This window comes from Lytechinus variegatus, chromosome 5 (assembly GCF_018143015.1).
Source record: "Lytechinus variegatus isolate NC3 chromosome 5, Lvar_3.0, whole genome shotgun sequence".
Taxonomy (NCBI): Eukaryota; Metazoa; Echinodermata; class Echinoidea; order Temnopleuroida; family Toxopneustidae; genus Lytechinus; species Lytechinus variegatus.
The window spans coordinates 1,327,838-1,355,775 of record NC_054744.1 but is presented as its reverse complement, the minus strand read 5'-3'; the positions used below and the strand labels follow the sequence as shown (position 1 = coordinate 1,355,775).

Sequence of the window (27,938 nt, the reverse complement as noted above, 5' to 3'; positions counted from 1 at the left end):
ACTTTGGTATTGCGAGGAATCGTACTCGATGATTATTACGATTGAAAACAAAAACAAAACAAACATACTCTTTTCAAGGTATTCTGCAGTTGGAAGGCATCAACTTTGGTACGAAAGTCTCACACTAAAACCCCCTAATCAGATCCTTATGTCTAAAAATATCGACAGGTAAAACATTTGCGACCGTAAAGTAGCCTTTCCTTGTAAAAGACCTTTAATAAAAGATCACGTGATCAATGACCACATGGCGAGGCGCTATAGCGTGCATATCATGTCATGAGGCGACACCGTGCCACTGAACTAGCTTTAACGTTACGTTACCCCGCGTGCATTTGGGTGTGTATGCGTGTGTACGTGTACGTGTGTACTGCATGAATATACATTAGTGTAATCTTTCACTGGAAAAATGGCGTCCGGAAATTATTTTGGTTTTACCCATGGTGGAACGCAGTATAGGTGAGATTTGGAATTCATCTTGATATTGTAGAATAAGTAATCATAAATGCTGATTAATTAAGTGTATAATAAATGAAAAATAAAGCAAACTGGGAATGGCAAAGATGTCTGAATCAATCATGTAGGGCCTACGCTCTGTAGACTGTAGTGACTTTTCTTTAGTGTGGTACCGGTACTGTCATGTAGATTTCTACATGACATAGCCTAGGCCTACTCATAGTCATAGTCATAGGCATAGTCATAACTGACTCTGTCTGAGACTGACTTACAGAGATGCCAAGTTCAAAGACCAGCTATGCGTGAGATTTTCTGTGAATCTGAGTGAGATCATAGACATTGTGTACAATGTATATGGGAATAGACTGTGATAGTTGCGTGAGACAGAGATTTGAGGGGATGAACAAGAGTCCAAAATGCTCGAGTCTCTCGCATAATGCGTGAGACTTGGTACTAGTGGTAGCTCTGCGGGTCAGTATTTTTTTTAAGAAAGTCTGCCCAGTTCAGTTGTGTATACATTGTAGTCCTACGGACACATTTTAGAAAGTCATTTGGAAAAGACTAAAACAAGCAAAGTTTCATAAATTCTTAGTATAAAATGTTAGGAAGTATTATAGGCTTAGAGAACAAAATAGAAGACGATCATTATAACTAGGCCTAGATCCTATTGATAGGGTGTCTGGAGAAAAAATTATTTTTCTTATTTCAAGAAAATATCACATTTTCTTAGTGATTTTGAAGAAAAATGACCTTCAGACTGACAGAAATGTAAATTTTATGAAAAAAATCCAATTATTGGCTGCAAAAAAGAAGAATGAAATGAGGTCAGTTTTCAGCATTTCTCTACCAAGGCTGTAGATCTAGGCCCTAGTTAAGAAATGGACACACACAAATCCAAATTTTTAGCTTCCGAGAGCTGTTATAAATTTATTATTAATGCCAAAAACTTGTCCATAAAGAGTCAAATAGGATTTTTTATGCTCTTTCTGATGGTATGATTTTTATAAAGATTTGGAAACCAGATCACAATGAAAAATTGCAACAAAGTGAAAATATTGTGCAAAACAGAAATTTCATTTTCCCATAGAAAACGCATGGGGGAATGGCAATCTCAACACACACAAAAATAAGGGTTTGCAATTTATCTCTAAATCCTTATTTAAAATGATCATATAAACTTGTCCTTACTGTCAAAAGAAGCCCCTGAATTTTCTCTTTCCATACATGCCAAACACAAGTTAATAATCAATTCAGATCACATTTTTCTAGTAGCCTGAACTTCCTGAAAAAATGGGCCATATTTTCCCCTAAATCAGCCTGTTTTATGCTGACACTTTTTAGTGTGGCTTCAGACACCCTACTATTGAATTTTTTTTTTAGTGTAGAGTCTAATCCAAAGACAAAAAAGAAGGCTTCAAAAAAATATAAAGTGTCCGGATCATAGATGCCTGACCTAGCCATGTGGCTTCTTGAGAGTAAAAATCATTTACTCACGTAGGCTTACTCTCAAGGAAGCCAGGTATTCCTATCCATATATGTGCATGTAGATGTACCTGCCGCCAAAACCTGAAACTTTCGCCCCCGAGATTAGCCAGGAGGCTTCTAGAGAGTAAAAATCATTTACTAACGTAAGGTTACTCTCATACGAAGCCAGGGCTTCTTTTCTATACATGTGTGTGTACCACCAAAAAACCTGAAACTTTCGCCCCTAGATTTCTACTTTGTCTCTAAAAGATCTTGCCCTAAATCATGTATACAACTTCATTTCCGACATTTCTATGCTATAGATTTTATTTTTAGACAAGAATTCATTAAAAAAATGAGAAAAATATCATGAAAACAAGGAAGAGACTTGCCCGATGTTTACGCCGCCATCTTGTTTTCTATTATTCTTCACCCACGATGCTTGCGTCGCGTAACGATTTAAACGCGCTCTAGACCCCAAAACAATTGCTTAATTGTTGATAGAATAATTTATTTTAGCTGCGCAAATGCTGATTTTAATTAGGAACTATTACTATTATCAATAATTATATCACAAAGTCAACAGTCTTGATCTACCATGCAGGCAAGACTGGCAAAAGCATTCTACTTGTTTGATTTTATGCTATTTCATTTTATAATAGGATATAGACGACAGTGTATGGAATTCTTCTTAGTTGTGCATTTGTGGTCTTTATTTCTTGCCTATTTTTTTTATTCTACAGCCAACCCCAGGCTACAACGTATACTGCTCAGCATGCTACAGCTGCAGCTGCGGCCCAGGGAACTGCACAGCTGTTTCCTGCCCAGGCTACCCACCCAACGGCTGCTGCTGTCTATGCATCTACAGCAACACCTCGACAGACGCAAACAGCCTCTTATGACACCACTTATGCTACAACTCAACAAGCTGGTGGTTATGGATACAGGTACATAGCTATTTCAGAAGTTTTTGATGCTAACAATTATATTTCATAATTTTCTGTCAGGGGTGGCGGTGCTCGCTTTTTTCAATATCATGTGTCATGTGAAACCATACATAATGGAGTGACAAGACTAGATAATCTTTAAGTGATGCCCTTTATTTTGATTAATCTTGACCTGTTTAATTTTTATAAGAAGCAACAAAGTTTTTCATAATTGATCATCTTCCTTACCTCATTTAGCACTCCCCAGCGTCAGGACCCAACCCCTGCTCGTCAAACCACGCAGACGTATCAGGATAGCACTGGATATGCAGGTTTTGAACAAACGCAAAGTACAGGAGCATTCCAAAAGCAGACCTACTACCAAGCCCAAACTCAGCAACACACCAACGAATCCTACTTTTCTCAAAGAGGAAAAATGGCTGGTAAAATATACCCTAGACTTACATATACGTGGCATGGAAATAAAGCTAACAGGACAACTTTTTGGAGGAGTACCCTGGATGTATGATAACTTACCATGGACACTGCTCATTCAGAAAGGTCTTATTCTTGGGGACGCCTTTTATGAAAGACAACTGCCATCCTAGAGCTGTTTATGGTTATGCATCTCAAGTATATTCTGCTCCACCTGTTCCTTTAGTTTAAAAGTTGAAGAAGTTTACATTGGTCTGAAAATGGCAGCTGTAACATAGGATGTTGTTTGGGGAGGTGGTCATCAAATGGCCTAAGAATCACAGCTAAAACATATGATGGGGGAAGGTCATCAATAAAAAAAGAAAAAAAATTAAATTGAAGTGAAAAGTAGTAGGGTATTACACACAAAAAGACGAAATATACAATCATGAAAATTAAGAATGGTACTTAATGATTTGTCTTTATTTTTCTTAAGGAGGGAAGACAGGTTCTGTGTACACATCTGGAGGTGGGTCAGGGTATGGTGGAGGACATCAATCAATGACTCAGAAACAAACCCAACCAAAGGTTGCACCTGTTGTAACTTATGCCTATGCCGCTCAGACTACAGCCCCAACCTATGCTACAACCTCTTCATCATCCTACTCTGGCCAATCCAAGTATAGCGGTGAGTCTAGCAATATGAAAGGGGGACAGTGAAAGAGTAGATCAATATTGATTGAAGGTCTATTGCACGGTTGACTCTTGCATGCACTGTGGTGCCCACATTGCCCTGCATTTATTCGTGCCGGTGCGGGACACTTTATAGCACGACTTGGCTATTTCAGTTCACACATTGTCCCGACACGTTTATGACATGTTTGCGCATAGTTCACGCAGTGTTCGGGCACCGTCCTGACGTGCTTTCAGCAACACCCTATTCTGTGACGCATCTAGTGCCAATTTAAATATTCCAACGCTCTAGTGTTGACACCCTCTATGTCGTTTATTAGGACGACTTACACTGAACATGTGGTCTTCACTCACGATTTTGCGCATATCTTTCACGAACTATGCGCTAAGTATGCGCAACCCTGCCATGAACTGCACGCCACTACCCGGGGGTGTGCCTTCTATCTTTTGCCCCATGAAATTTCCATTTCGATGCCACGTAGTGGCACGACTACGTTGTACATAGTTCACGAATATGTAATGTGTGCCACGCACCTATCCGCAAGCTGGCATGTATATTTCGGGCATTGGCCCGCAATAGTGCGTGCCCATGCGCAAACTATGAGTGAACCACAATGCGTGCAAGTCAATCGAGCTTCAGGAACACATAGACTTTCTTCCATGAGAACACTGTCTTCATTCGTAGTATGACTTGCTATTGTAGAGTTTCATCTTTTTAAGAATGCTGTAACGTCCAAACATTTAAACATAATGTTACACAGATTCTTGCTTCATAATAGGAAAGAAGTTGGGAAGAATCAGTTTGAATGATGTCACCATTTTTACTGTATTTGATAGAAAAGATAAAGAATAATGTACAACAATTGTTTTTTCTTCTTACAGGAGGTGGTGGTGGCAACAGCAGTGGAGGCGGCGGCGGTGGTGGTGGTAACAACCAATATTCTAGCTATGATGCTGCTATTTACTCTGCAGCTACCAACTACTACCAGCAGCAACAGTCTGTCAAGATGGGTAACCAGTGGGGTGGTGGTGGATATAAGGGTATGAAGAAAGGATTTCAACATGGTAACAAAGGACCTGGTATGAAGGAGACCAAAGCACCACCTCAGCCTACCCAGATTCATTATTGTGATGTCTGCAAGATCAGTTGTGCTGGCCCTCGGGTAAGTCATGCATATTACAATCATGTTACTTTAAAGCTCATACACAGTATCTCTCAAAAAAATGTTAACGACAATCTAGAAAGGTGTAAAATTAAAATTCTATCAAATTGTTTATCTTTACACCTTTAGACTACAATAGATTCTCTTCTACTGGATGAAATTTGGTTCAGAAATTGCGCAACATTATGTAAGTGCATGTCAGACCAAAAATCGCTCAAAAACGTGATTTCATGTACAAAGTCAATGCAAATTGTGCTTTTCAACCAAAATTCATAAATACATGATTATTTTTAGTTTTGCTGGTCTAAATGTATTTATTTTATGCTTTTTATGATGAGTCCCCAACAAATTCCATTGAAAAAACAAAAGTAAAAAAACAAAGAAATACATAAGAAATTGCAAAAAACAATATAATACATAGGAAAATGATTTGATATCGCAATTTTTTTCATGTACACTTGCTGAGAACACCACAAAGAGTTTCTAAACAAAAAATTAGTACATTTGGAGCTTTATTTTAGGAATTAGGGAAAAAGTATGATTTCTCATACTAATTACGCATAAATTAGCATAATCACTTAATAGAAATTTGCATGAAATAAATTACTATACAATCTTGTAGATTATGTCCCAGGCAACCCGCGTGCCAATTTTCGGCGCGATCGCACGGTCAACGGCCGAGATCTTAAGGGGGGGCCTGGGAGGCCCCCCCCCGGCCATATGAACTCCCAAAATACCCCGGCCTAGATAGGGTTAAGGCTGTTCAGCTGATTTAGTATAGAAAAAGAATCTTTCAATACAAAATGTGTAATTTCCCCAGTCATGGAAAAAAATTGCCAACAATGATCACAAAAATTAAACAAAGATTGCATAGATAAAGCATTTTGGTTTGTTTTTTACATCTTCCTTTTTTACACATTATTTTTGCTTATAAAAAATATAAATGTAAATAATGTGAAAACAGATTATAGAATAAAAATTACATTTCCTTTGAAGATAGATCATGGATTAAAAAAACCTTTACTACATTTCCTTATACTTAGTATAATTTTCATTTTGATTTAAGATATGTGTTTGAATAAAGTATCATGCCTATTTTCTTAAAACCTATATTTGAAAAAAAAATATCAAAGTTTGGGCCTGCAGGTATTGGGCCTAAGATTCAAATTAAAAAGGGGAAAAAATAAAGAGTGAATGAAGACATTAGACTATGTACTTTATTTAATGTAATAACATAAGTTGGATTGAAAGGTTTTCTGGTGAGTGCTGATAGAAGGCTCATATCTCTGTGTTCAATAGACCATATCACATAAAATTTAAGCCAGTTGTATAGACTACTAAATACTAGTAGTATTTTATACAATATGATTTGGTTATTTTCACATTGTACTCATTTAAAGTGCTTTTAAAGGACAAGTCCACCCCAACAAAAATGTGATTTGAATAAAAAAAGAAAAATCCAACAAGCATAACATCGAAAATTTCATCAAAACCGGATGTAAAATTCCAAAAAATTCCCAAAAAATTGTACTTGAAAATAATTACAGCACCGAAATTGATTTCACTTGGTGTGAATCATCCAATCACACCCTATATCATGACACATCGGTGGGTAGTATTTAACACAATTCACATGTTTCTCCTCCAGACCTACAAGGAGCATTTAGAAGGTCAGAAGCACAAGAAGAAAGAATTGGCAAGCAAGACTGGGACCATTGTCAACCTGCCTAGCAGCAGGTCTGGGGTTCAAGCCTACCGTTGTGAACTCTGTGATGTCTCCTGCACTGGGTTAGATGCATACAATGCACATATCAGAGGATCTAAGCATCAGAAGGTATATATTCTCTGTATTTTTATGGTGATCGTAGAGGTGTTCTTTGAGTTGTCTGTCCCTCAAACCTCGCTCTCTCACTCTCTAATAGCACAATGAATTCTTAATGTTCATTCAAACTATCAATGTCTTTCAACTTGTACGTGGAAAGGGTTTCATGCAAGATATGAAATTTAGTGGTGGGATTCATTGCAAACTTGCTCCAAGACTGATGCATCTATCATCAAACCTTGGCTTCCCGTTTGCAGATATTAAGATATCCCCAATGCCTCTAGAGCCATTCTTACATGTATGTCAGTTACGTGATGAGAAGGTACTGGAGGTACACATGTACATCAAAATCAATAACTGTGACTTTTATTATAATTGTGATGGCAGTATAACCCATGATAACTTATTGATAATTACAAGCATCAAGATTTGCTGAAACAATTTATTTGTTAGTTGTAATCTTTTTTGCTGAGAGCCAATACTCAGTGATATCAAGGGAGCAATACATTTTCAATGCATACTGTTGGGAATCCATCTTTCACAAAAAATTCCTTCCAAGTACTGGTACTCGGGCCTTGTTAAGGGTACTTGTGGTGTGAACAGCTGATCATTGTTTCATAGTGTAATGAACACAAACTTTTCGATACCCTATTTCAATTGCTGGAATTGATCCATGATTGTGCAAACAATAAAAAAAAATCATTAGAGCGAGAGAATTCATTTTTCAGCAGAGCTATCCCACTGTCAATGATAGTGTTTGATAATCTGATATATAAAGTTCTACTGGAAGTGCATGTCCTAGTAAAGTTACCTGGGATATTGGTATCGATACTTGATATCGCAGAGTATCGGCTATATTCGATAAGGAGAGATGTACAGAGATTCTGTACATGTAGCTCCATTGATCATGGTTTCAGTATAACACAGATTTCCCATAGACTGGCTCTCTATTATTAACTCTCCATCTCTTCTACCAGGTACACAAGCTACACACCAAACTAGGAAAACCTATCCCATCATCAGAACCAGTCAAGATAGGAAACCAGGCCACTGCTGGTACCAATAGCACCGCTGGAACCGGAAAGACCCAGACCACTCCTTCTAAGGCTGCTGCTAAACCAGCTCAACCTGTCAAGAAGATGGTCACACCAAAGATCACCTTTGTTGGTAAGAAGATATCGCTGCTTCTGTCGGTAGATGTATATATATACATTTGTTCAGGGAAAATATGGTGGCTCGAGTGATTCTTTAGGTTAGGTTGTAAGTTCTGCACAGCTGCTGACTCTTTCTTTGGTATTGAACTAGATTCTCAATTATTTTGATCCCCATCAGCTGCATTTTAACACTAACATTGTGGGGGGGTTGAATCAACCCCCTCCCCCCAGACATCTTCCATGACCGTTCCGCTGAGCGAAACTTTTCTTTGACCGCGCCACTCGTTGACTTTTTACTTTGAAGTCTTACGCATCTTTTGAGACCAAATTTATGATGCCCGGGTATGTATGCGGTTAAAAAATTACACAACATTGCTGAAGAGCATGTCGGACCCAATATTGCTCCAAAAGGTGATTTGTGTACAAAGTAAATGTAGATTGAGTTTTCTCATCTTATTCATAAAAATATTATTTTTACTTTCATGCAATAAAATTAATTGATTTAGCATAATTATGCTTCAAAAAGTTTCTGCTTTAAATTTGGCGAAAAAACAAAAGGTCGAAAAACATGAATACTAAAATTCATAGAACAATATTAAATAGATAAGAAATTTATTATCAAGCCATAATTTTTGTCTCACCTTTATAGGCGCCGCTTTTCCGACGGCGACGTCAAAATTAAAATCTTAACCAAGGATAAGTTTTTGAAATGTCATCATAACTTAGAAAATATATGGACCTAGTTCATGAAACTTGGACATAAGGTTAATCAAGTATTACTGAACATCTTGCTTGAGTTTCACGTCACATGACCAAGGTCAAAGGTCATTTTGGGTGAATGGACTTATTTTATTATCATATTAGTGTTTTCTTCTGTGCATAATTATTCATTAGCTGTTTTCAAAGGCAGCACTGCTGCTATATCAAATTGCGTAATGCAGCCGAGACTGCCAGAGGCGTTCCACTTGTTTTCATTTGTGATTGTTAGCAATGGTATAAAGAATATTAACACAAAAAATAGCATTCTAGGAGCTTTTTTTTAGTGAATTAGAGCAATAATTATGATTTACTTATAAATTATTATACTTAATTCATATAAAAAAAATCTTACAGCCCTTTAGATCACATCCCACACTATTATCATGCCAATTTTCACAGCATTTGCACGATCGGCGAGCGAGATGGGTCGATTCAACCCCCCCCCCTGGCATCTCGTATATCACAGCAAAGGGTTTCAAAAAGTGTGTTAATTGCTTATGAAAAGAACCCAGTCTAAACTGATCTAATCTATTGAGCCTTTTTTTATGTTCAGGTGGCTCTAAGTTGGCTACTACTGGTGATGGTGAAAAGAAGAATGAACAGAAACCTGCTGCTGCTACTCCAGCTTCTAAGGCCACTACACCTACTACTGGATCTAATACTGAGGGTGAGCATTAATGTCGTAGATTTAAAAAGAAAGATGCCCTTTTCTATCAGGTGTAGCTGAGTTGAATAGAGTATTTTTCCCACTGTATACAATATCCCATACCATTCAATAATGTGGTAGACAACACCTCATGATATTGTAATGAAATATGAAGAACAGTCCTCCCAAAGAAATAAAAGAATTAATAAAGTAGAAAGCAAACCCCTGAACACAGATTTGGAGCGCATGCAGTTTAGAATCCATATAGTTTAAGTCTGATTTTTATGAAATTTTCTATGATTTATCTGATATTTTCTCTTTCAATTCAACTATTGAGTGTGTCATGTCTGACATTGATTGTGTGTTGCTACAGAGAAGGAAGATGTTGACATGGAGAAGGATATCTTACCAGTCGGTGAGGACTACATTGAGGAATTAAAGAATGAGGAAGGCAAACTGGTGAGCTTCAACTGTAAGCTATGTGAATGTCAGTTTAACGATCCTAATGCCAAAGAGATGCACATGAAAGGACGTAGACATCGTCTTCAGTACAAGGTTAGTATGAGTTTATCTTTCAGAACTACCAACTATTAAGAAAAAGTTATTACGATTTTCATATCAAATTGTGCCATTGCGCTTTTGACTTTAATTATTACCATTCTGAGGGCAAATTAGTATGTTAACATTTAATATTATATATTGATACATTGGGCAGTGGCGAATCCATCTGAAGGTGGCCAATTATGCTCATTATTTACATGGTTGTGTATCTTTGTTTATATCACTCTGAATGTTATCATCACATACTTCAAATCTGCTGATACAGAAAGATGTCTTTGCTTTAATTATACTTATGTATCTTAATTTTTTCCTCTTGGATTTATCATGGATTAAAAGAGAGAGTACCAGAGGCGATTCTGAATCAGAGCATTAAAAAAAGAGGATTCATTTCTTTTTAATTAAGGAATCTTTTTTCATATGTGTCCTCTTCAAAGAAATTTTATAATAGCGTGTGAATCATATGAAATTATGACTTTTATATAAAAAATATTACTACTTTTTAGATCTTAAGATTGGTTTTCTCATGTGAAGGTCATCATTATCATGTACATGGAATTTTTTTTTTCACATGTGGAGGTTATGTACATGGAATTGATTTTCTTATGTGAAGGTTATCATGTACGTGGGATTGATTTTCACATGTGAATGTTATCGTGTAATAGGATTGGTTTCAAATGTGAATGTTATTGTGTAATGGGATTGGTTTCATATGCCAGAGATTTTTCAGAATGAGATTGAATTTTGTGCAAACTTGCTCCAAGACTGGTAACCCTAATACCTCACCTTGGCTTCCCGTTTGCAAACATCAAGATATCCCCAATGCCTTTGAAGTCTTTCTACCATACATTTCAATTGTTTGGAAGAAACTGATGAAGGTACACACTAAACATGAATTTATTGCTGAAGTTGATGAATGTAACACCAGCTTAAGACATTTGTTATGCTGATATAGAAAGATGCATTGGCTTCAATTATACATGTGTATCTGATTATCTATGGATGTAAAAAAAGGGGGACACATACCTATCTTGGAGTCATATTAAACTGTAGGGAGTCAAATTTGCTAGGGAGGCCAATTATCAACTGCCATCCAGTGTAGTCTAATTATTCACAGATAGTGTAAGATAGTGTAGTAGGTTTCATGGTACACCATGTATCTTTTTGGGCAATTATTAGTCCTTAATAGGACCACCCAAACTCAATGTTAAATGTGTTCTTGTCGTCTTCAGGAGAGGGACAAGTCTGCAATCATCGATCATGCTCATATGCACGATCACGGGATCCTCTGAGATGAGAGTAGACTGTTCACCCGTATCTTGTCGAAACGTCGAGTTTGGATGGTCCTTTTCAGGACCAACAATTGCCCAAGAAAGATGCATGGTATACCTTGAAATCTACTACACTAATTTTTTCACCATGGAAACCTTCAGAAGTTATGTCATTCATAGATATCTAAAGGAAAATGATTTTCATCTATAGTGAGACTATACTCTAGTCTTTATTTAAACTGAATTTCTCTTTCCACTTTCTGGACTGTGCAGAAGAAAGTTGATCCCAGTTATCCAGTCGATATCAAGCCTTCTGCGCGATCCCGCAAACTCCAGGAAGAGAAATTGAGACGCCAGATGGCTAAGGAGGAGTTCATGAGACAAAGACAAGAGGAATTCCAATGGAGGGAGGAGATGAGGTAATGTTAGCTTTATACATACTCCAATATCTCTATAGCTGAACACAGACCTGCCAACCAGTACGTTTTTGGCGTACTTAGTACGTTTTTGCAACCAAAATAGGCAGTACGGTTTTTCTTTGAAAAATATGTTTTTGTAAAAAAAAATAAATAAATAATTTTTTTTTAAATTATAATTTATGGAGGAAAATCATCTCTGTATGTCTCTATTTCATAAAACTTTCACAAATATGGTTATTAGATCAATGTGATTTCAGGTAACTTTTTTTTCAATCACTTTGTTAAAACCAGGGTGAGATATATACATGTTAAAATTTTTTTTTTCATCTGCAAGAGCAGTGTGTATTTTAGCTTGCATGCAGCTTGAGCGCCGCGATGAGCTGCATTAGCATTTTATTATGAAACATACTTTTTTGGAGAAAAATACACTTTTTATCACAGAATACACTTTTTCATTCCCAGATGTTGGCAGGTCTGTGAACATAGTAGAATTGTACATTTGTGAATTTTGAATTCATGTTTTTCACTGTAAAAAAAAAACAACACCCAAGTGTAATTTGTGATTGTGTCAATCAGTGTGATGCAAGCCCAAGTATCATGTACTTACAAACCATTTTCAACTTGTTTAAATTTTTGAATTTTGCTTCATTCATCTATATTTTTGTAAGTGACTGTGAGTATAGGGATGCTAAATCAAACCCACCACCCCCCCAAAAAAGGTAAGATACACCCTTGACCTTTTTTGTTTTTGTTGATGTTTTGACAAAATGCGATGTGAGAATCCAAAATAACAAATTTACCTCATGGATTAAATCTTTTGAATGATGGAGATTGATTTACATTTCTGGATTTTGTTTCTGATTTTGGTTTACTGACAGGCGTTATGAAGAGGATATGTATTGGAGACGTATGGAAGAGGAGCGTTACTGGGAGGAACGCAGACGCTTTGAACAGGAGATGGAGTACTTTGAATGGCAGCGTCGTCGTGGTGTCCATCTGCCCCGCCCCCTGCCACCCAAACCACCTGTGCCAGCAGATGGTCCGGTCATGCAGGTCAAGCGTTCTGAGACTGAGATTGACCGTCATGTCATGTCCAAGCATGGCTCTATCTATCCCACTGAACAGGAGGTAAACACACTGGCAGTTCCAATACATTTCTTCTCAGTTTTCATCAAGTGTTATTTATGTACATGTTTTTTCCTTTTGCAATAAGTATTAACACAGTATGGTCAGGTGTTGTAGAATTTGCATCACATACTTTCGACGTTTTTTGGGTATCATTACAAAGATTATATACTGATTACTATACTTGTAAATGTCTAAGTATCGCCCCAATTGCATACACATTCATTTTTAAATTTACTGATGTAAACATTGAAAACAAGAAATAGTTCTGTCAGTATGAAAACTATCATGCAAGTAATATAGATGCTAGATACCACCATCTACTAAGAGAGAATAGTCAAAATGTGTCCATGTCTTGTGAAATTTGCATTTTAAATTCTATCCGGATTTAAATAAATGAATTCATGGGATGCCTTTTTCTATCCTTCCAACAATTTTCAGAAACAGGTGCAAACTTGCTCCAAGACTGATGCATCTATCATCAAAGCTTGGCTTCCCGTTTGCAGATATTAAGATATCCCCAATGCCTCTAGAGCCATTCTTACACATATATCAGTTATGTGATGAGAAGGCGCTAGAAGTACATCATCATTTACTTCTGTTATATTTTAATGACAATAACTTCTCGAAATTTACAAGCATCAAAATTTGCTGAAAATTATTTGTTGGCATTTACAAATTCTTTACATTCTCAACCACTCATACATAAGAACTTGATCTAAAGTCCACATTTTTCATGTACTTTTGATGAGAACACCTCAAGAGTTTCTACACCAAAAAATAGAAAATTTTTAGCTGTATTTTGGAGTTAGAGGAAAAGTTCAATTTTGTATGTTAATTGTGAAGGAATTAGCATAATGAATTAATAGGTATTTGTATGAAATAGAATTCTTTACAATTTTGTAGATTAAATCCTAGACAACATGTGTGCCAATTTTTGGCGCTGTTGAGATTTCAAAGGGGGCTGCAAAGCACCTCCATGATCTCCCAAAATACCCTGGCTTAGATATTGTTGATAGTGGTCACATGTCTATAGTGATAACTGTCTTTAGTGACAACCAGAATTGTCATCCATTTGTAAGGAATATCTTTGGTAGAACCTGTTGATAAAGGAGATCTGTCTAGGGTACCACTTTTCATGTTTTTCTTTGGGAGCCTTGATACATAGACTGAGGTTTGTTTGGTAGTCTTCAATCTCAACTTGTTTGTTTTCTATATAGCTTCAGCTTGTACAAAACATGGTATCCCAGATGGAGAAGGCATTGAAAGGAGTATCTGATCACATTGCTGAAGAGGATAATCCTACACCACCTACTGCAGCAGAAGAAACCAAAGTAACTGTCAAGACTGAACCAGCAATTAAAGATGGTACAGCTCCTACTACTCCTGACAAGAAAGAAGAGTAAGTATACTTTAAGAATCCTTTACCACTCTACATCTAGGGACAGTTATTTTCTGCGATTGCTAAAAACGGACGGAATTCATGGAATCAGCCTTTTGAAATGGAAAGTGGCTTTTCAAATGGAAAATCACGGAAAACATATTTTCTTGAAATGCACAGAATAGCAACAGAAATTACTCACAAATTTTCAACGAAATATGAATATCAGCTGGCCAATCTCACTTCGCTACAACAATCCACACATCGTGACTGCACTCCATCACAGATCGTATTGAATTACATTCATATCCACATAGCGACCGAATGTAGAATAAAGGCAGAAACACCACCGTGTGTTGCTGCCCTCTGCTTTCGGTCATAATATCATGATTGCGGTACTTCTGAAATCCAACATGTCGGATAGGGGATAGTCGTTGACTGCTTAAAATGATGTAACAAAAAAGTACCAAATTATGGATAAAATGTTCAACCCTAAAATAATGCTAAAAATGTGAAAGGTGAGGACGTATTCATGTTAATGTTTCTTTGTATAGTTTTTGTACTCGTATCTCTTCGATTACGATAGATTTTAAAGCGTTGTTAGTACAGTGGCAGATACATGACCAGCGGAGCATTTTGACATCGCTCATGCATTGCGTATTGATTTTCTATGTCAACGGAATTGTCACTTTTTCATGTACACAAAGTCTATGGGAAACAGAATTTCTGTTTTCAGACATGCTGAAACGGAATTTTAGATTTTCTTAAACAGAAAAGGCAATTTTTGGAAACAGAAAATCACTGTCCCTAAACATCAGAACCAAGGCAATAGTTGAATCCTTTCAAAAGGCATTTAAATGTCATCTTTTCACCCTGATATAAACATTTAGTGAACAGTTCATATTGAATACTTATTTTGTTTGTATTATGTAGCAACATTGAAATTTCAAAGCAAAATTAAGTTCTATGAAATGTGATGAATTAAAAAAATATAGATCTATTTCATGAAAGCTGGACATAAAGGTAATCAAGTAGCAACGATCATCAGGCATGAGTTTTGGGTCACATGATGACTGCGATCAATGGTCATTTAGGGTCAATAAACTTTTTACTCTTAATAATAATAATAATAATAATAGGCATTTATATAGCGCCATCTATCTAGAAATATATTCCGAGGCGCGTTGTTATTATTATTACCCCGGCTTTAGCTCGAGCTGCCTCTCAGCGCTCATGCATTCAAGGAATCAATCCTGCCGGGTACCCATTCACCTCACCTGGGTCGTGTGCAGCACAATGTGGATAAATTTCTTGCTGAAGGAAATTACACCATGGCTGGGATTCGAACCCACGACCCTCTGTTTCAAAGTCAGAAGACTTATCCACTGGGCCACAACGCTCTTCTGTGGTATCAACATTGAAATCCTAACTAAGGTGACGTTTTTGAAATGTAACTTGGAAAGCAAGTGGATCTTTTGCACGAAACCTGGTTTAACCCTAAATAGACTGGGCTATTTCGATGCAGGAAGGACTGCTAGGGGCATTTTGCTTGTTTTGTTTTTGATAATTTAGATAATTTGTATTTGCCCTTCAGATCAGACAAGGATCCAGTGATGCCACCCCGTGTATTGAAGGGAGTGATGCGTGTTGGAGTTCTAGCTAAAGGCTTGTTGCTCAGAGGTGCTCTTAACATGGGACTAGTTGTACTGTGTTCTGAGAAACCAACTCGTACTCTACTTGAACGCATCGCCAACCTCATTCCAAAGCATCTACAGGTTAGAAATTCTTGTATTGCCATCTTGGGTATCCTGTGTTATAACACAGTACAATTTTCCAATTAATTCAAGTTCAGGTGGTCTTTTTTCTCATATTATCAAAACACAAGAATATTAATTGTAGAAAAAAAAAGACTAAAGAAAAGGAATGGATAGGAGGTATATGATTGGGTAGAGAGTGTTATTCCATGTATCAAGAGTGAATAGCAATTTTAAGAAAGTAAGACTGTAACTCTTCAATGTTTTGTCTATAAACATACTATTCATATTAGATGGAGTCATGTAACATAAAACAAAGTACAGATACAGATTTAGACATGGCAATAGAGGAGTGTGAATAAATCAAAAGGTTGGATATAACTTCTTAAGAGTAGCACATTTACAATAGAAGATTGTTGCAAACTTGCTCCAAGACTGATGTATCTATCATCAAAGCTTGGCTTCCCGTTTGCAGATATTAAGATATCCCCAATGCCTCTAGAGCTATTCTTACATGTATGTAAATTACATGAAAAGAAGGTTTTGGAAGTACATAAGTGTACATATCTATGTATTTGTATTTTTTCAATTTAACTTCAGTGAATACTTGTATGTTTAGACAAGGCCTGATGGCTAAAAGTCAGGAACTTTACCCAAACTCTTCATCAGCACATGAAATGAGGATTACAGGACCATATCCAGTGTTATCTTTCTATGGATGTCAGTTTAGTTATTCCTAAATCTGATATGTCGATTGATAAAAATCATCAGTCAAAGAAATTTTGATTAGTGAGGAAGAACAGGTTTTTCAGTGCATCCAGAAATGTTTGATTTATACTTCTCTGTAGGATATCACTGAAGAGAAATATGAGATCAGATTGTGTGTGGAGGAAGCAGGGTTGATTGTGACCAAGGAACCAGCTATGACCATGAAGATATCACTGACCTCTCCAGCCTTCAGAGATCAACCATCACCGGATGCAGCAGGTACGTTAACCCTCCTCCTCTCCATATCTTTACATCATCAACCAACCACCACCACCACCTCCTCCTCCTTCATGAGAGGCCTGTATCCTGTAGCGATCACTCAACCAGCAGTGATCCATTACCTTGCGTTCACTCTAGAGGATGATTCAAATCTTTAGATGAGCTCTAGGTCTTGGGTGTTCATGCTGGCTAGGTGTCGTCCAGGGTATGGGCCTCTTATCATAAAGACTGCACCTCTCACAGCCCCTATCACATTAACCAGTTAAGGACCTAAGCTTTGTCATTTCCATTGGATTTGTGCAAGGACCAACTGGATCCAAAAATCAGTTCATAGAAAAGGATCAATGTATATTTATGAAGATGATTTGAAATACATGGAAGAAGTTATTTGACCATGATCAAGAAGAGAAAAGGTTTTGAAATTTTAAAATATGACAGTACAGATTGAATTATGAGTCATATAGATTGAATTATTTCACTGTTAAAGTTTGCATAACTATTCATCCTTATTTCTTCAGTAGCACACTATTTAGTGCTCTATTCACTTCCATGTATATTGTACATTTTACTGTGGAGCAAAAATTTCATTTCTTTTAGGATTTTAAACAATTGGAACATTGGAAGTTGTATGAAATGTAATCTTAATGACTTTTCACTGTCTAATATTCTTTTCTTACAGGTGAGTATCTTTTTATAATACCTCTATCAAATGATATCATTAAGGTGATAGTGGCTATATTTGGTGCAGTGAATGATAGTAAACAAAGTCCACCTATCCAATTTTTGCTTGATGCTATCAAATTTTAAGGTTTTATTCTATTTTCAATGATGTATGATTCATTCTGATTTATAATTTATGACAAAATAAAGGGACTTGGTTATAAGGTTCAGTCTTAAAAAGCATCACTTAAAATCAATTTTATGTGGACTTTGTATCCTTAGTTTTAAGATAACATCATTTACATATTTGAAGGCTCAAAGCTAATGTTTGCACGGAGAAATTGTGAAATGAAACAGATATAGGCTTCTGCCAAAAATGAAGAAAAAACTGGTTGATAACCTAATCTGCTCAATCAGACCGTGGTTATTTATCAAATAGAATGGGTATAATTCAAATCCTTTTATTCTTTGCCTGAATTTGTTTTGTGTTCCAAGTTGTTTTCTCTGTGCAAAGCCTTCTATTCCACAGAGCATATTGAAAGCATTATCTACAGGGCATCCTTGTGGAGGATTTTTGATCATCCCTGGGTCTAACGATAAGTACAGGGTTTGAGTCGGACGATAGGATGGCCCCAAAAAGCTAGACAATATGTGCTTTCTTTCAAAACTTTCACACATTTAAACTTTTAATAGTAGCTGACTGGAAACATTTAGCCAAATGCTATAGGTCCTCTTGCATTATTCTTCAAGCTTAATTAATAAGAAGATATATGTGTAGCAATTGACACAAATATTTTGTGTTTATTTTCTGTAAATGGTCTTTTTAAAGTTTTTATTTGTTTATTTTCAATATTTTAAGTTTTTGAATAATGTTAAATGCATAAATTAGTTATGAACTTGCAGAAAAATCTTCTCATACAGCAAATATTTATCAAGAGGAACTATAGATATTGTTTTAATGACAGATTATGACTTGCTGTCATATCATCCGATGTCTAGAAGAAATAAGTGTTTTATTTGTTTTCATTTTTCAGAGTTGATGAAAAATTATTAGACAAAATATTGAATGAAATATCAAATAAGATTTTAAAGTCTTACCTCATTTCTTTTCTTTTTATTATTTTTTTTCTAATTGAGAACAAATATCTAATTGTAACTGAATTATTATAATGGTCAAAATATTAAAATTGAAATGAGTGTTGCACTTAGTTCTTGCTGGGGAGCCTTGTCCGCCAGACCGACTTCCCTCCGACCCCTGATAGCCCTAGATCTGCGTTGGAGGTCGCAAGGTCAAAGGGTGAAGGGGTCAGCTTATTATGACCTAGGGTCACTGTAAATGATCAAACACCCATCCTTGCCATGTTATGACTTAGATTCATCTCGAGACCCTCCGGACGTCCTGTGCAGGCAAAAATGCCTAGAGGCTCTGGCCGCTTTACGACATGCTAAATGGTTCCAGGTTCGATATCATTCTCAAATTGATTTTGGTCTGTCTTTCCATTCATTGTGTGTGTGTGAATGATGATGTGATCCTATTAAGATCAGCATTTTTTCAAATGACATGTAATGTTCGAACAGGTGCTGATGATATTAAAATGTTTATATAAATCCCCTAGTCTTTGGTTTATATCAAGATCTATTTAGTGTCCAACTTTCCAGTTGTGTTTGCTGTATGTGATAGATGAGTAAAACACCCACCCTCAATATTTCTTTAAATTCTTGTGTGGAAGATGAATTGTGAGGCAGTTGATGTATGTCAAATTGAATTTCTCAAATGTAATGTAGGTAGTCCATCATATGCTTTGTTTTGCCATGATGTCCAATTTTCTCATTTTTGTTAACGTGTTATAGAAAAAATGTCTCATACAGTCACTGTTTTTAACTGTAACCCCCCCCCCTCCAAAAAAAAAGAAAACCTGTGTACATGTATATTCCAGAAAAAAAAGAGAAAAGTTTCTATCAAATATGTATTGGATTTCCCTCATCTTCATAAAATTGTATTCCCAATTGGCAATAATATTCTAGTATTCCTTACCTGCAAAATATATTGATATGTTTGTATCAGTTTGAATTACGATGACAACATTGTAAGTGCACTGTGTTTATTTCATTATAGAATTTTAGATGTCAACAAAACACTAATAATTGTCATTTAAAGTTAAGAACTGAAATGTTAAAGTTAAGAACTGAAATTTTAAAGTTAAGAACTGAAATTCTATTCAGTGGAGTTTGCTTTTGTAATAAATGAAATTACTCCACCCCTAATCAGAGGACTAACACTTCTGCCCTAATATGAATCATTACATTATTCAATACTTTTCAGCAAAACTTGAATGTGATTTTGATAGTGGGAAACTACTCACCAATAGTATGTTATGTATTTTTCCTCATCCATTTAAAATGAATAGCTGCAATTCATTGAGCAGGCGTGGATGAAAGCTACTTCTGTCATGTTATATCATTTATCAGTAAAACATTGCAAAGAAAGAATTGAAAACTAGCAAACTATTCATTGGAACTTTCTATTATATGAATACATTCCATCTGCCAAATAAATTCACCTACCCCCCTTAATATAAAACGAAAACAAATGTAAAATTTTCTATTTTTTTTAAATTTATGTATGTAATTATTTATTATTTTTTGGTTTGGAGGGAAACTTCTTTGCACAGTGTTTCTTTTTTTTAGACTCAAAAGAATAATGCATGTGCATAGATATCACAATGTTTCTGATCAACTTGAAAGTTCCAGTCATTGTTTATAAAAGCTGGACAGGAATTCATGATGTACCATGGTAGACTGTTTCTGATTGGTCAGTTTGTTTCTTTGTCCTCCCCCTCCTCCTCCTCTAATGGTCTTAGGCTAGAGCTGGTGGTCTTCAGTCCTGTGTTGTTATCATCCGAGTTCTACGGGATCTCTGTGAGCGTGTACCTACCTGGGCACCCCTACGAGGATGGGTAAATTATATTCATCATAGACTTTTGATTATGTCTGTATGAAAATATACCACTCATCAGCTGATTTGTGCTTTTTATTGTCTCACCTGCATAGCAGAGTGAGACTATAGGCGCCACTTTTCCGACGGCGGCGGCATCAACATCAAATCTTAACCTTTTTGACATGACATCATAACTTAGAAATATGGACCTAGTTCATGAAACTTGGCCATAAGGTTAATCAAGTATTACTGAACATCCTATTAGAGTTTCATGTCACATGACCAAGTTCAAAGGTCATTTAGGGTCAATGAACTTAGACCATGTTGGGGGAATCAACATCAAAATCTTAACCTGAGGTTAAGTTTTTTGAAATGTCATCATAACTTAGAAAATATATGGACCTAGTTCATTAAACTTGGACATAAGGTTAATCAAGTATCACCAAACATCCTGCATGAGATTCACGTCAGGTCAAAGGTCATTTAGGGTCAATGAACTTTGGCCGAATTGGGGGTATTTGTTGAATTACAATCATAACTTTGAAAGTATGTTGGTCTAGTTCGTAAAACTTGGACATATGAGTAATCAAGTATCACTGAACATTCTGTGCGCATTTTAGGTCACATGACCAGGGTCAAAGGTCAATGAACTTTGGCCATAATGGGGGTATCTGTTGAATTACCATCATAACTTTGCAAGTTTATTGATCTGACTTTTGAAACTTGGACATAAGAGTAATCAAGTATCACTGAATATCCTGTGCAAGTTTCAGGTCACATGATCAAGGTCAAAGGTCATGTGAGGTCAATGAACTTTGGCCACATTGGGGGCATTTGTTGAATTACCATCCTATTTCTGTAAGTGTATTGGTCTAGTTCATAAAACGTGGAAATAAGAGTAACCAAGTATCACTGAACATCTTGTGCGAGTTATAGTAGTTTTCAAAGTCAGCACTGCTGCTATGTTGAATCGCGTGATGCAGGTGAGACGGCCAGAGGCATTTCACTTGTTGATGAAAGGCAGGAAGTACCATAACATTTTTTTTAAAGTATAAAAGTGATTATCATCATTGTCATTGTCATAATCATCATCATTATCATTATTGGGAGGGGGGGGTGAGATCATCCATGTCATTCACTTTAATTCTGATCCTATTCATATTCAAGGGCTTTGCATCTGAAGTGTAGTACTCTTATGACTGTGCCCTGTCATTTAGTTTTATTTTCATTATAATTTTTACATAGTCCAGTAATAAAGTATGAATTGTATATTAATAATTATTCTACAGTCAACACTGCTGCTATATTAGATCGAGTAGTGTAGGCGAGACTGCCAATGGCCCTCCACTTGTTGTTTATATGCAACTAAAAGGTAATAAAAAGACAATGGCTAAACCTGTTGAATGTATTTTTCCTTTAGCCCCTAGAGTTGTTGTGTGAGAGGGTGATTGCTAGTGCTGGTCAGCCCCTCAGTCCTGGGGATGCTCTTAGACGAGTCTTTGAAGCTGTTGCTGGAGGATTGCTCCTACCAGGTATGTTCTAGTTACCCTCATTATGATTTCTTGTATTCTTCTCTTTATATTTTCCCTCTTATTTAGTTAAGTGTTCAAGAAAATGAAAACTTGCTCTAAATTGAAGTGAAGTTTGGCTTCCCATAACTGAGAAACGGGTGCAAACTTGCTCCAAGACTGATGCATCTATCATCAAAGCTTGGCTTCCCGTTTGCAGATATTAAGATATCCCCAATGCCTCTAGAGCCATTCTTACATGTATATCAGTTATGTGATGAGAAGGCACTGGAAGTACATCAAATAAACTTCTTTTATATGCAATCATGAGTGATGAAATAGATCTACAAGGTTGTATAGTTAATTTTTCCAAAATAATTATGTTTTTTGTTAAACGAGTTAATCTGAATTAATCTAATTAATTTATGCATAAATCATACTTTTTGCTCTAATTCGCTAAAAAATAGCTCCTTGAGTACTAATCTTTTGTGTAAATATTCTTCTTACCATTGCTAACAATTACAAATGAAAAAAAAATGTTTTATGAATTGCAGATGTATTTCTTGTTTTTCAACCTTTAGTTTTTCTTTGTTTTTTCGCCAAATTTATAGCAGAACCTTTTTAAGCATAATTATGCTAAAATCAATTGATTTTAGCTTATGAATGTAAAAATAATCATATCTTAATGAATAAGATGGGAAAACTCAGTTAACATTAACTTTGCACACAATCATGTTTTGGACAATTTTGGGTCTGACATGCACTTACATAATGTTGCATAATTTTTCGACTGTAACCCGGGTATGGTAAAAGATACTCAAGACTAAAAAGTAAAAAGTCAGAGTGCGGCTTGGTCACAAAATTTCGTGCAGCATAATGGTCGCAGAAAATGTTTGGGGGGAGGTTGAAGGGTAAACTTGGGTGAACCTGTGGGGGGGTCCATAGGCAGCACCCCCAGGTATTCTGGAGATGTGTAAAAATGTAGCCAATGATCTCCATTGTAGTGATAACTTTTTTTTTTGCTTTTCAAATTTCTTGGGACCAATTTGACTTCCATTTTTTTTAATTTGCATCAGCACCCCCGCTTGAAAACCTGTTCTCAGGGCCCTGTAAAAACCTGGTCTGAAACAACCCATTTAAGATATTGTTGAAGGTTTTAATTCAATTAATTCAAAATGAATATATGAATGAAAAAAAAGATAATGAAAGTTATGGACACTGTATTTTTATTTGGTATTGATTTGATTAATAGGAGGACCAGGATTGTTTGATCCATGTGAGAAGGATGAAGCTGATGCATTAGCTCACCTAGCTCCTCAAGAATGTGAAGATATTACAGCTAGTGCACAGGTGAGTAAACAAAGTCAATGCTGGGCTTAAAGTAAACTTTAGTTCTCATGAATATGGAAGATATCTTCATTCTTATTTGCAAATGATGCTTCTTATTATTTAGGTAAGAGAAGAGAAATTTGTATTATTAATTGTATCACCTTTTCACTTTAAAGGGATGGTCCGGGCTGAAAGTATTTATAGCTTAATAAATATAGTACAATTCACTGAGCAAAATGCCAAAAATTTCATCAAAATCGGATAACAAATAACGAAGTTATTGAATTTTAAAGTTTAGCAATATTTTGTTGAAATAGTTGTCATGAATATTCATTAGGTGGACTGATGATGTCACATCCCCACATGTTCTTTTGTATTTAATTATATGAAATGAGGTTTATTCAATTTTTTTCCTCCAAGAACTAGAAAAATTGGATTGACAACTGATTTAGTGTATTAGATATTTATTGTTGCAACTTATTTCATTATAAGGGAGACATATTCACACAAGTATGAAATAATGAAAAAAATATGATTTTATGTAATAACATAAGAAAACGGAAAGTGGGGGTGTGACATCATCAGCCCAGCTATTGAATATTTATGAGGAATGTTTTCAGAAAATATTGCTAAACTTTAAACTTCAATAACTTTATTATTTGTTATCCGATTTTGATGAAATTTTCGGCATTTTACTCAGTGAATTCTGCTCTATGTATTAACCCTAAATCTCCGGGGTATTTTGATTCTTGTCATTCCGGGGGGGGGGGCCATTATGCCCCCCCCCCCTTAAGATCTCGGCCGCCGATCGCACGAGCGACTCAAAAATTTGCACGCTGGTAGTGTGCGATGTAATCTACAAGGCTGTATGGTAAAATTTTTCAAAATAATGAGATTTTATGTTATATGGATTATGCTAATTTATGCATAAATCATACGTTTTGCTCTAATTCACTAAATAAAGCTCCTAGAATGCTAATTTTTGGTAAAAATTTTCTTTGTAGCATTCTTAACAATCGTAATTCAAAAAAAATTTGGTTTGGAAATAAATTTCTTATGTATTTTATTGTTTTATGAATTTCTTATGTATTTCTTTGTTTTTTTACTTTTTGTTTTTTATTGTTTTTTCAATGGAAATTGTTCCAGACAATTCTGATCATAAACAAGGCAAAATTAATTAAGTTTAATCAGTAAAAGTAGAAATAATGATACATTTATGAATTTTGGCTAAATACGCAATTTGCATTGGATTTGTACATGAAATCACGTTTATGAGCAAGTTTGGGTCTGACATGCACTTGCATAATGTTGCGTAATGTCGTAACCGCGTACCCGGGCGTCACAACTTTGGTCTCAAAATTTGCGCGAGACTTGAATGTAAAAAGTCAGTGAGCTGCAAGGTGAAAAAATTTCGCGCAGCAGATATATCGCGAAAATTGTTGAGGGGGGGGCCATTATGCCCCCCCCCCCCCCCCGGAGAATTAGGGTTAAGATATAGATGTTTTCAGCCTGAACCATCCCTTTAGTCTTTGATGCATTTATTCTTTTCATGTATTTTTAGGTTCAGTGCCCTTGACTCTTGATAGACTGAGTCAACTTCGTATCACTTGAGGCAAATGCCTCCATTATCTCAAAACTAGAACTGAATATCTTAATAAAGTTGTACTTCTGTAATTTTGATTACCTTGAAAAACTTTGAAAGTAACTTGATGTATTGAATCCAAGTAATTCTTACAGACCTGTGAGATCATTCCTCTATTACATCTGAAAAATCGTGTCAGTAAAACTAGTATCATTTATGTGTACAAGTCAGAGATCATTGTCACATGGTATACGTTGATGAATATGATCACTGTTTTGGTTAACTTTTGAGGCTTCCAAACTGAAAAAAAAAAAAACGTACATTGGAGTACGATAGTAAGTTTGGAGCGTTAGTATATCTGGCCATGCATTCAGTTTGAACAATCAAGTCTTGAAGTCTTCTATCAAAAATAAGCATAAAGCAGCATCCAAACTAAATCTGTCTTTTTGACTGGCCTTGTGATGACCTTTTCACTGATGTAGTTTGTGTTGCATAACTTTCCATTCCCAGCATGCTCTGCGTCTGATCGTTTTCCGTCAAGTCCATAAGGTGCTTGCTATGGAACCCATGTACTCCCAGAACAGAAACTTCAACCGTAACCGACGTGGCAACCGCAAGCGTCGTCGTGAGGATACAGAAGGCACTGAGAATGGAGATGGTGGGTTTTGTTGTTATGGAAAATGATGAATGGGTTTTACTGATAGACATGATTGCATTTGATGGCAGAGTTGTTATGGGTAGACCTTTTCTGTCAGTAGGGTGGAATATACTATTAATCATTGAAATCAAAGAAACTAATTCAATATCACTCATGATATTGTATATCAAATCATAGTGTTCGAAGTAATGTGGGAATGTTAATATATTTTGAGCACTCATAATTGGCTGTCAGTTGGAGAAAAAAAGGTAAGTCTTGAGAGAATTTCAAACAATTTATTTAGATATATATATTTTTTTTTCAGTGTAATTTCAACCTATTTTAGCTTACTTTTGCTTTTTTCAATTGGTATGAAAGCTTTTTCATTTTTTCAACACTCTTCTGCTTGTTTCAGCTGATCAATCACACCCATGGGTTTTAGACTTATTTATCTGTTTTTTGTTGTTGTTACAGCGGAGGGTAAGAAGGATAAGAAAGAAGGAGATACTACTACCAGCATGGAGACAGGTGTGCCAGAGGGAACTGGTACAGAATAGGATCAATATTGAGGGGTAATACTTTGCACCCCTACCACACCCTTCTCACATTGAAGGATGATTCATCAAGGAAAGGATTCCATCTGTTCTGCTAGATTACTGATATATTTCCTACTATTGCCACTTCAAAAGCTTTTATTCATGTGAAGTTCCTGTGTAGATATTTGATTTTCTTCATTTGTTGTGGAAAAGCTACTTCAACACACTTGTAGGTTTATTTCTCATTATGAATGTTAATGTTAAAAAGTTGTGTAGTTGTACAATTTTATCAGCTGGTTTTTAGAGAATGTTAATGTGTTATGAAAAGGACAAGCATCTTAGTTATATCACTAAAACTGTAATGTAACACCTCCACATATTTCAAACTGTACATAGCATCACTGTAACCTTGCACAGAATCACTGATCTTTGAAATTCGTAAGTATGATGTGACAGAAAGGAGTTCATTTCCATGGAAACTGATTTTAATAATGCTAAGATTTAAGAGTGGTTTGTGATAATGCCAACATCATGTCTCTTTTGTATTGATTTGTTTCTAGTTCAGTGGTTCCTTAAAGAAATCATATTTTAGAAAACTTGCTGTGCTGTAAAAACTGGGACATTGTTACTTTGCCAGATTAACACAATGATTGTTTTGTATATATGCTGTATAATAAGTTTCATTGATTCGTTAATTCTGTGAAGATAAACATTTTGTAATTAATTGTAAAGTAGATCACACCTTTTATTGTTACAGACCTGCCAACCAGTATGTTTTTGGCGTAGTTATGTGTTTGCAACCAAAATATGGCAGTACGTTATTTCTTTAAAAAATATGTTTTTCAAAAAAAAAAATACAAAATCGTAATTTATTGAGAAAAATCATCTCTATATGTCTCTATTTCGTAAACTGACACAAATATGGTTATTAGGTCAATGTAATTTCAGGTAACCAGGGTGAGATATACACTTTTTTTTTCATCTGCAAGAGCAGTGCGCATTTTAGCTTGCATGCAGCGTGAGCACAGCGATGAGCGAGTGCGCCACTCATTTTATTATGAAATTCACTTTTTTTTAATCACAGAATACAATTTTTCATTCCCAGAGGTTGGCAGGTCTAGTGATTTAAGGGTTTACAGGATTTAGAGTATGATTTTATGTGTTCCTTGTCTAGGTAATGGATTTTAAACTATATTATGTCGGTTATGATTGGGGAAAGAAAGACAAAAATATAACTATAAAAAAAAAAGGAAAAAACTATTGATTATCTGTCTTATGATTCTGTATAGATGTAGCCTTTAATTTAAATTTTCTTTGCACTTTTAATTATGAGTTACTAGGAGTCTTGAATTTTGGAATAAGTATATTGTTAGATGTTTTGTCAGGATATATTTTGCTACTTGTTTTTGTTACTCTACTTTGCATTAATATTCAAATTTGGTGAATGTCTCAAAAATGATAAATTCATCTAATCAGTATTTACATGTGTGATCACTTGTACTTGGAGCTTTTACTCACACACTGATTTCAGGATCATAGAAGTATTAATTGGAAGCTGAAAAAAATTACTAAGTGTTATGTCCCATAGCTTGGAGTAGGATTTGTTGCCAATCCATGAAAATGATAGATTTCAAATAAATATACCTTCCTGGTGAACAAAATATTACGCCGTTTGTTTTCTGTATGGATTAAGAAATACAAAGAATCTACTAAATTGATTGTATCTCTTAATGGTAGAATCATTGATTAGCATTGACTG

General features: G+C 35.7%; 1 protein-coding gene across 2 annotated transcripts; it reads left to right on the top strand.

Annotated features, from left to right (window-relative positions):
* The first annotated feature begins 338 nt into the window (after positions 1-338).
* LOC121415028 (zinc finger RNA-binding protein-like) lies at positions 339-26,628 on the top strand. Of its 2 annotated transcripts, XM_041608085.1 has the most exons (20): positions 339-456; positions 2,661-2,864; positions 3,102-3,286; positions 3,754-3,945; positions 4,833-5,113; positions 6,762-6,947; positions 7,913-8,102; positions 9,402-9,515; positions 9,868-10,049; positions 11,597-11,742; positions 12,621-12,870; positions 14,088-14,269; positions 15,843-16,023; positions 16,851-16,989; positions 19,023-19,108; positions 20,511-20,606; positions 22,008-22,119; positions 23,348-23,445; positions 25,517-25,664; positions 26,118-26,628. In XM_041608085.1, exons 1-20 carry the CDS (start codon positions 407-409, stop codon positions 26,198-26,200), a joined length of 3,105 nt encoding a protein of 1,034 aa, XP_041464019.1. In that variant the 5' UTR covers positions 339-406; the 3' UTR covers positions 26,201-26,628. The 2 variants fall into 2 exon arrangements, with proteins under 2 accessions (XP_041464019.1, XP_041464020.1); XM_041608086.1 differs by lacking the exons at positions 19,023-19,108; positions 22,008-22,119; positions 23,348-23,445; positions 25,517-25,664; positions 26,118-26,628 and having other exon boundaries at positions 20,511-20,588.
* Positions 26,629-27,938: the final 1,310 nt, after the last annotated feature.

Excerpts from the sequence above, each read along its gene's own strand:
- LOC121415028 (XM_041608085.1), top strand. The coding sequence starts at position 407 with ATGGCGTCCGGAAATTATTTTGGTTTTACCCATGGTGGAACGCAGTAT. Across the intron at positions 5,114-6,761 it reads TCAGTTGTGCTGGCCCTCGG|ACCTACAAGGAGCATTTAGA; the intron begins GTAAGTCATGCA and ends TTTCTCCTCCAG. Across the intron at positions 16,990-19,022 it reads ACCATCACCGGATGCAGCAG|ATTCATCTCGAGACCCTCCG; the intron begins GTACGTTAACCC and ends GTTATGACTTAG.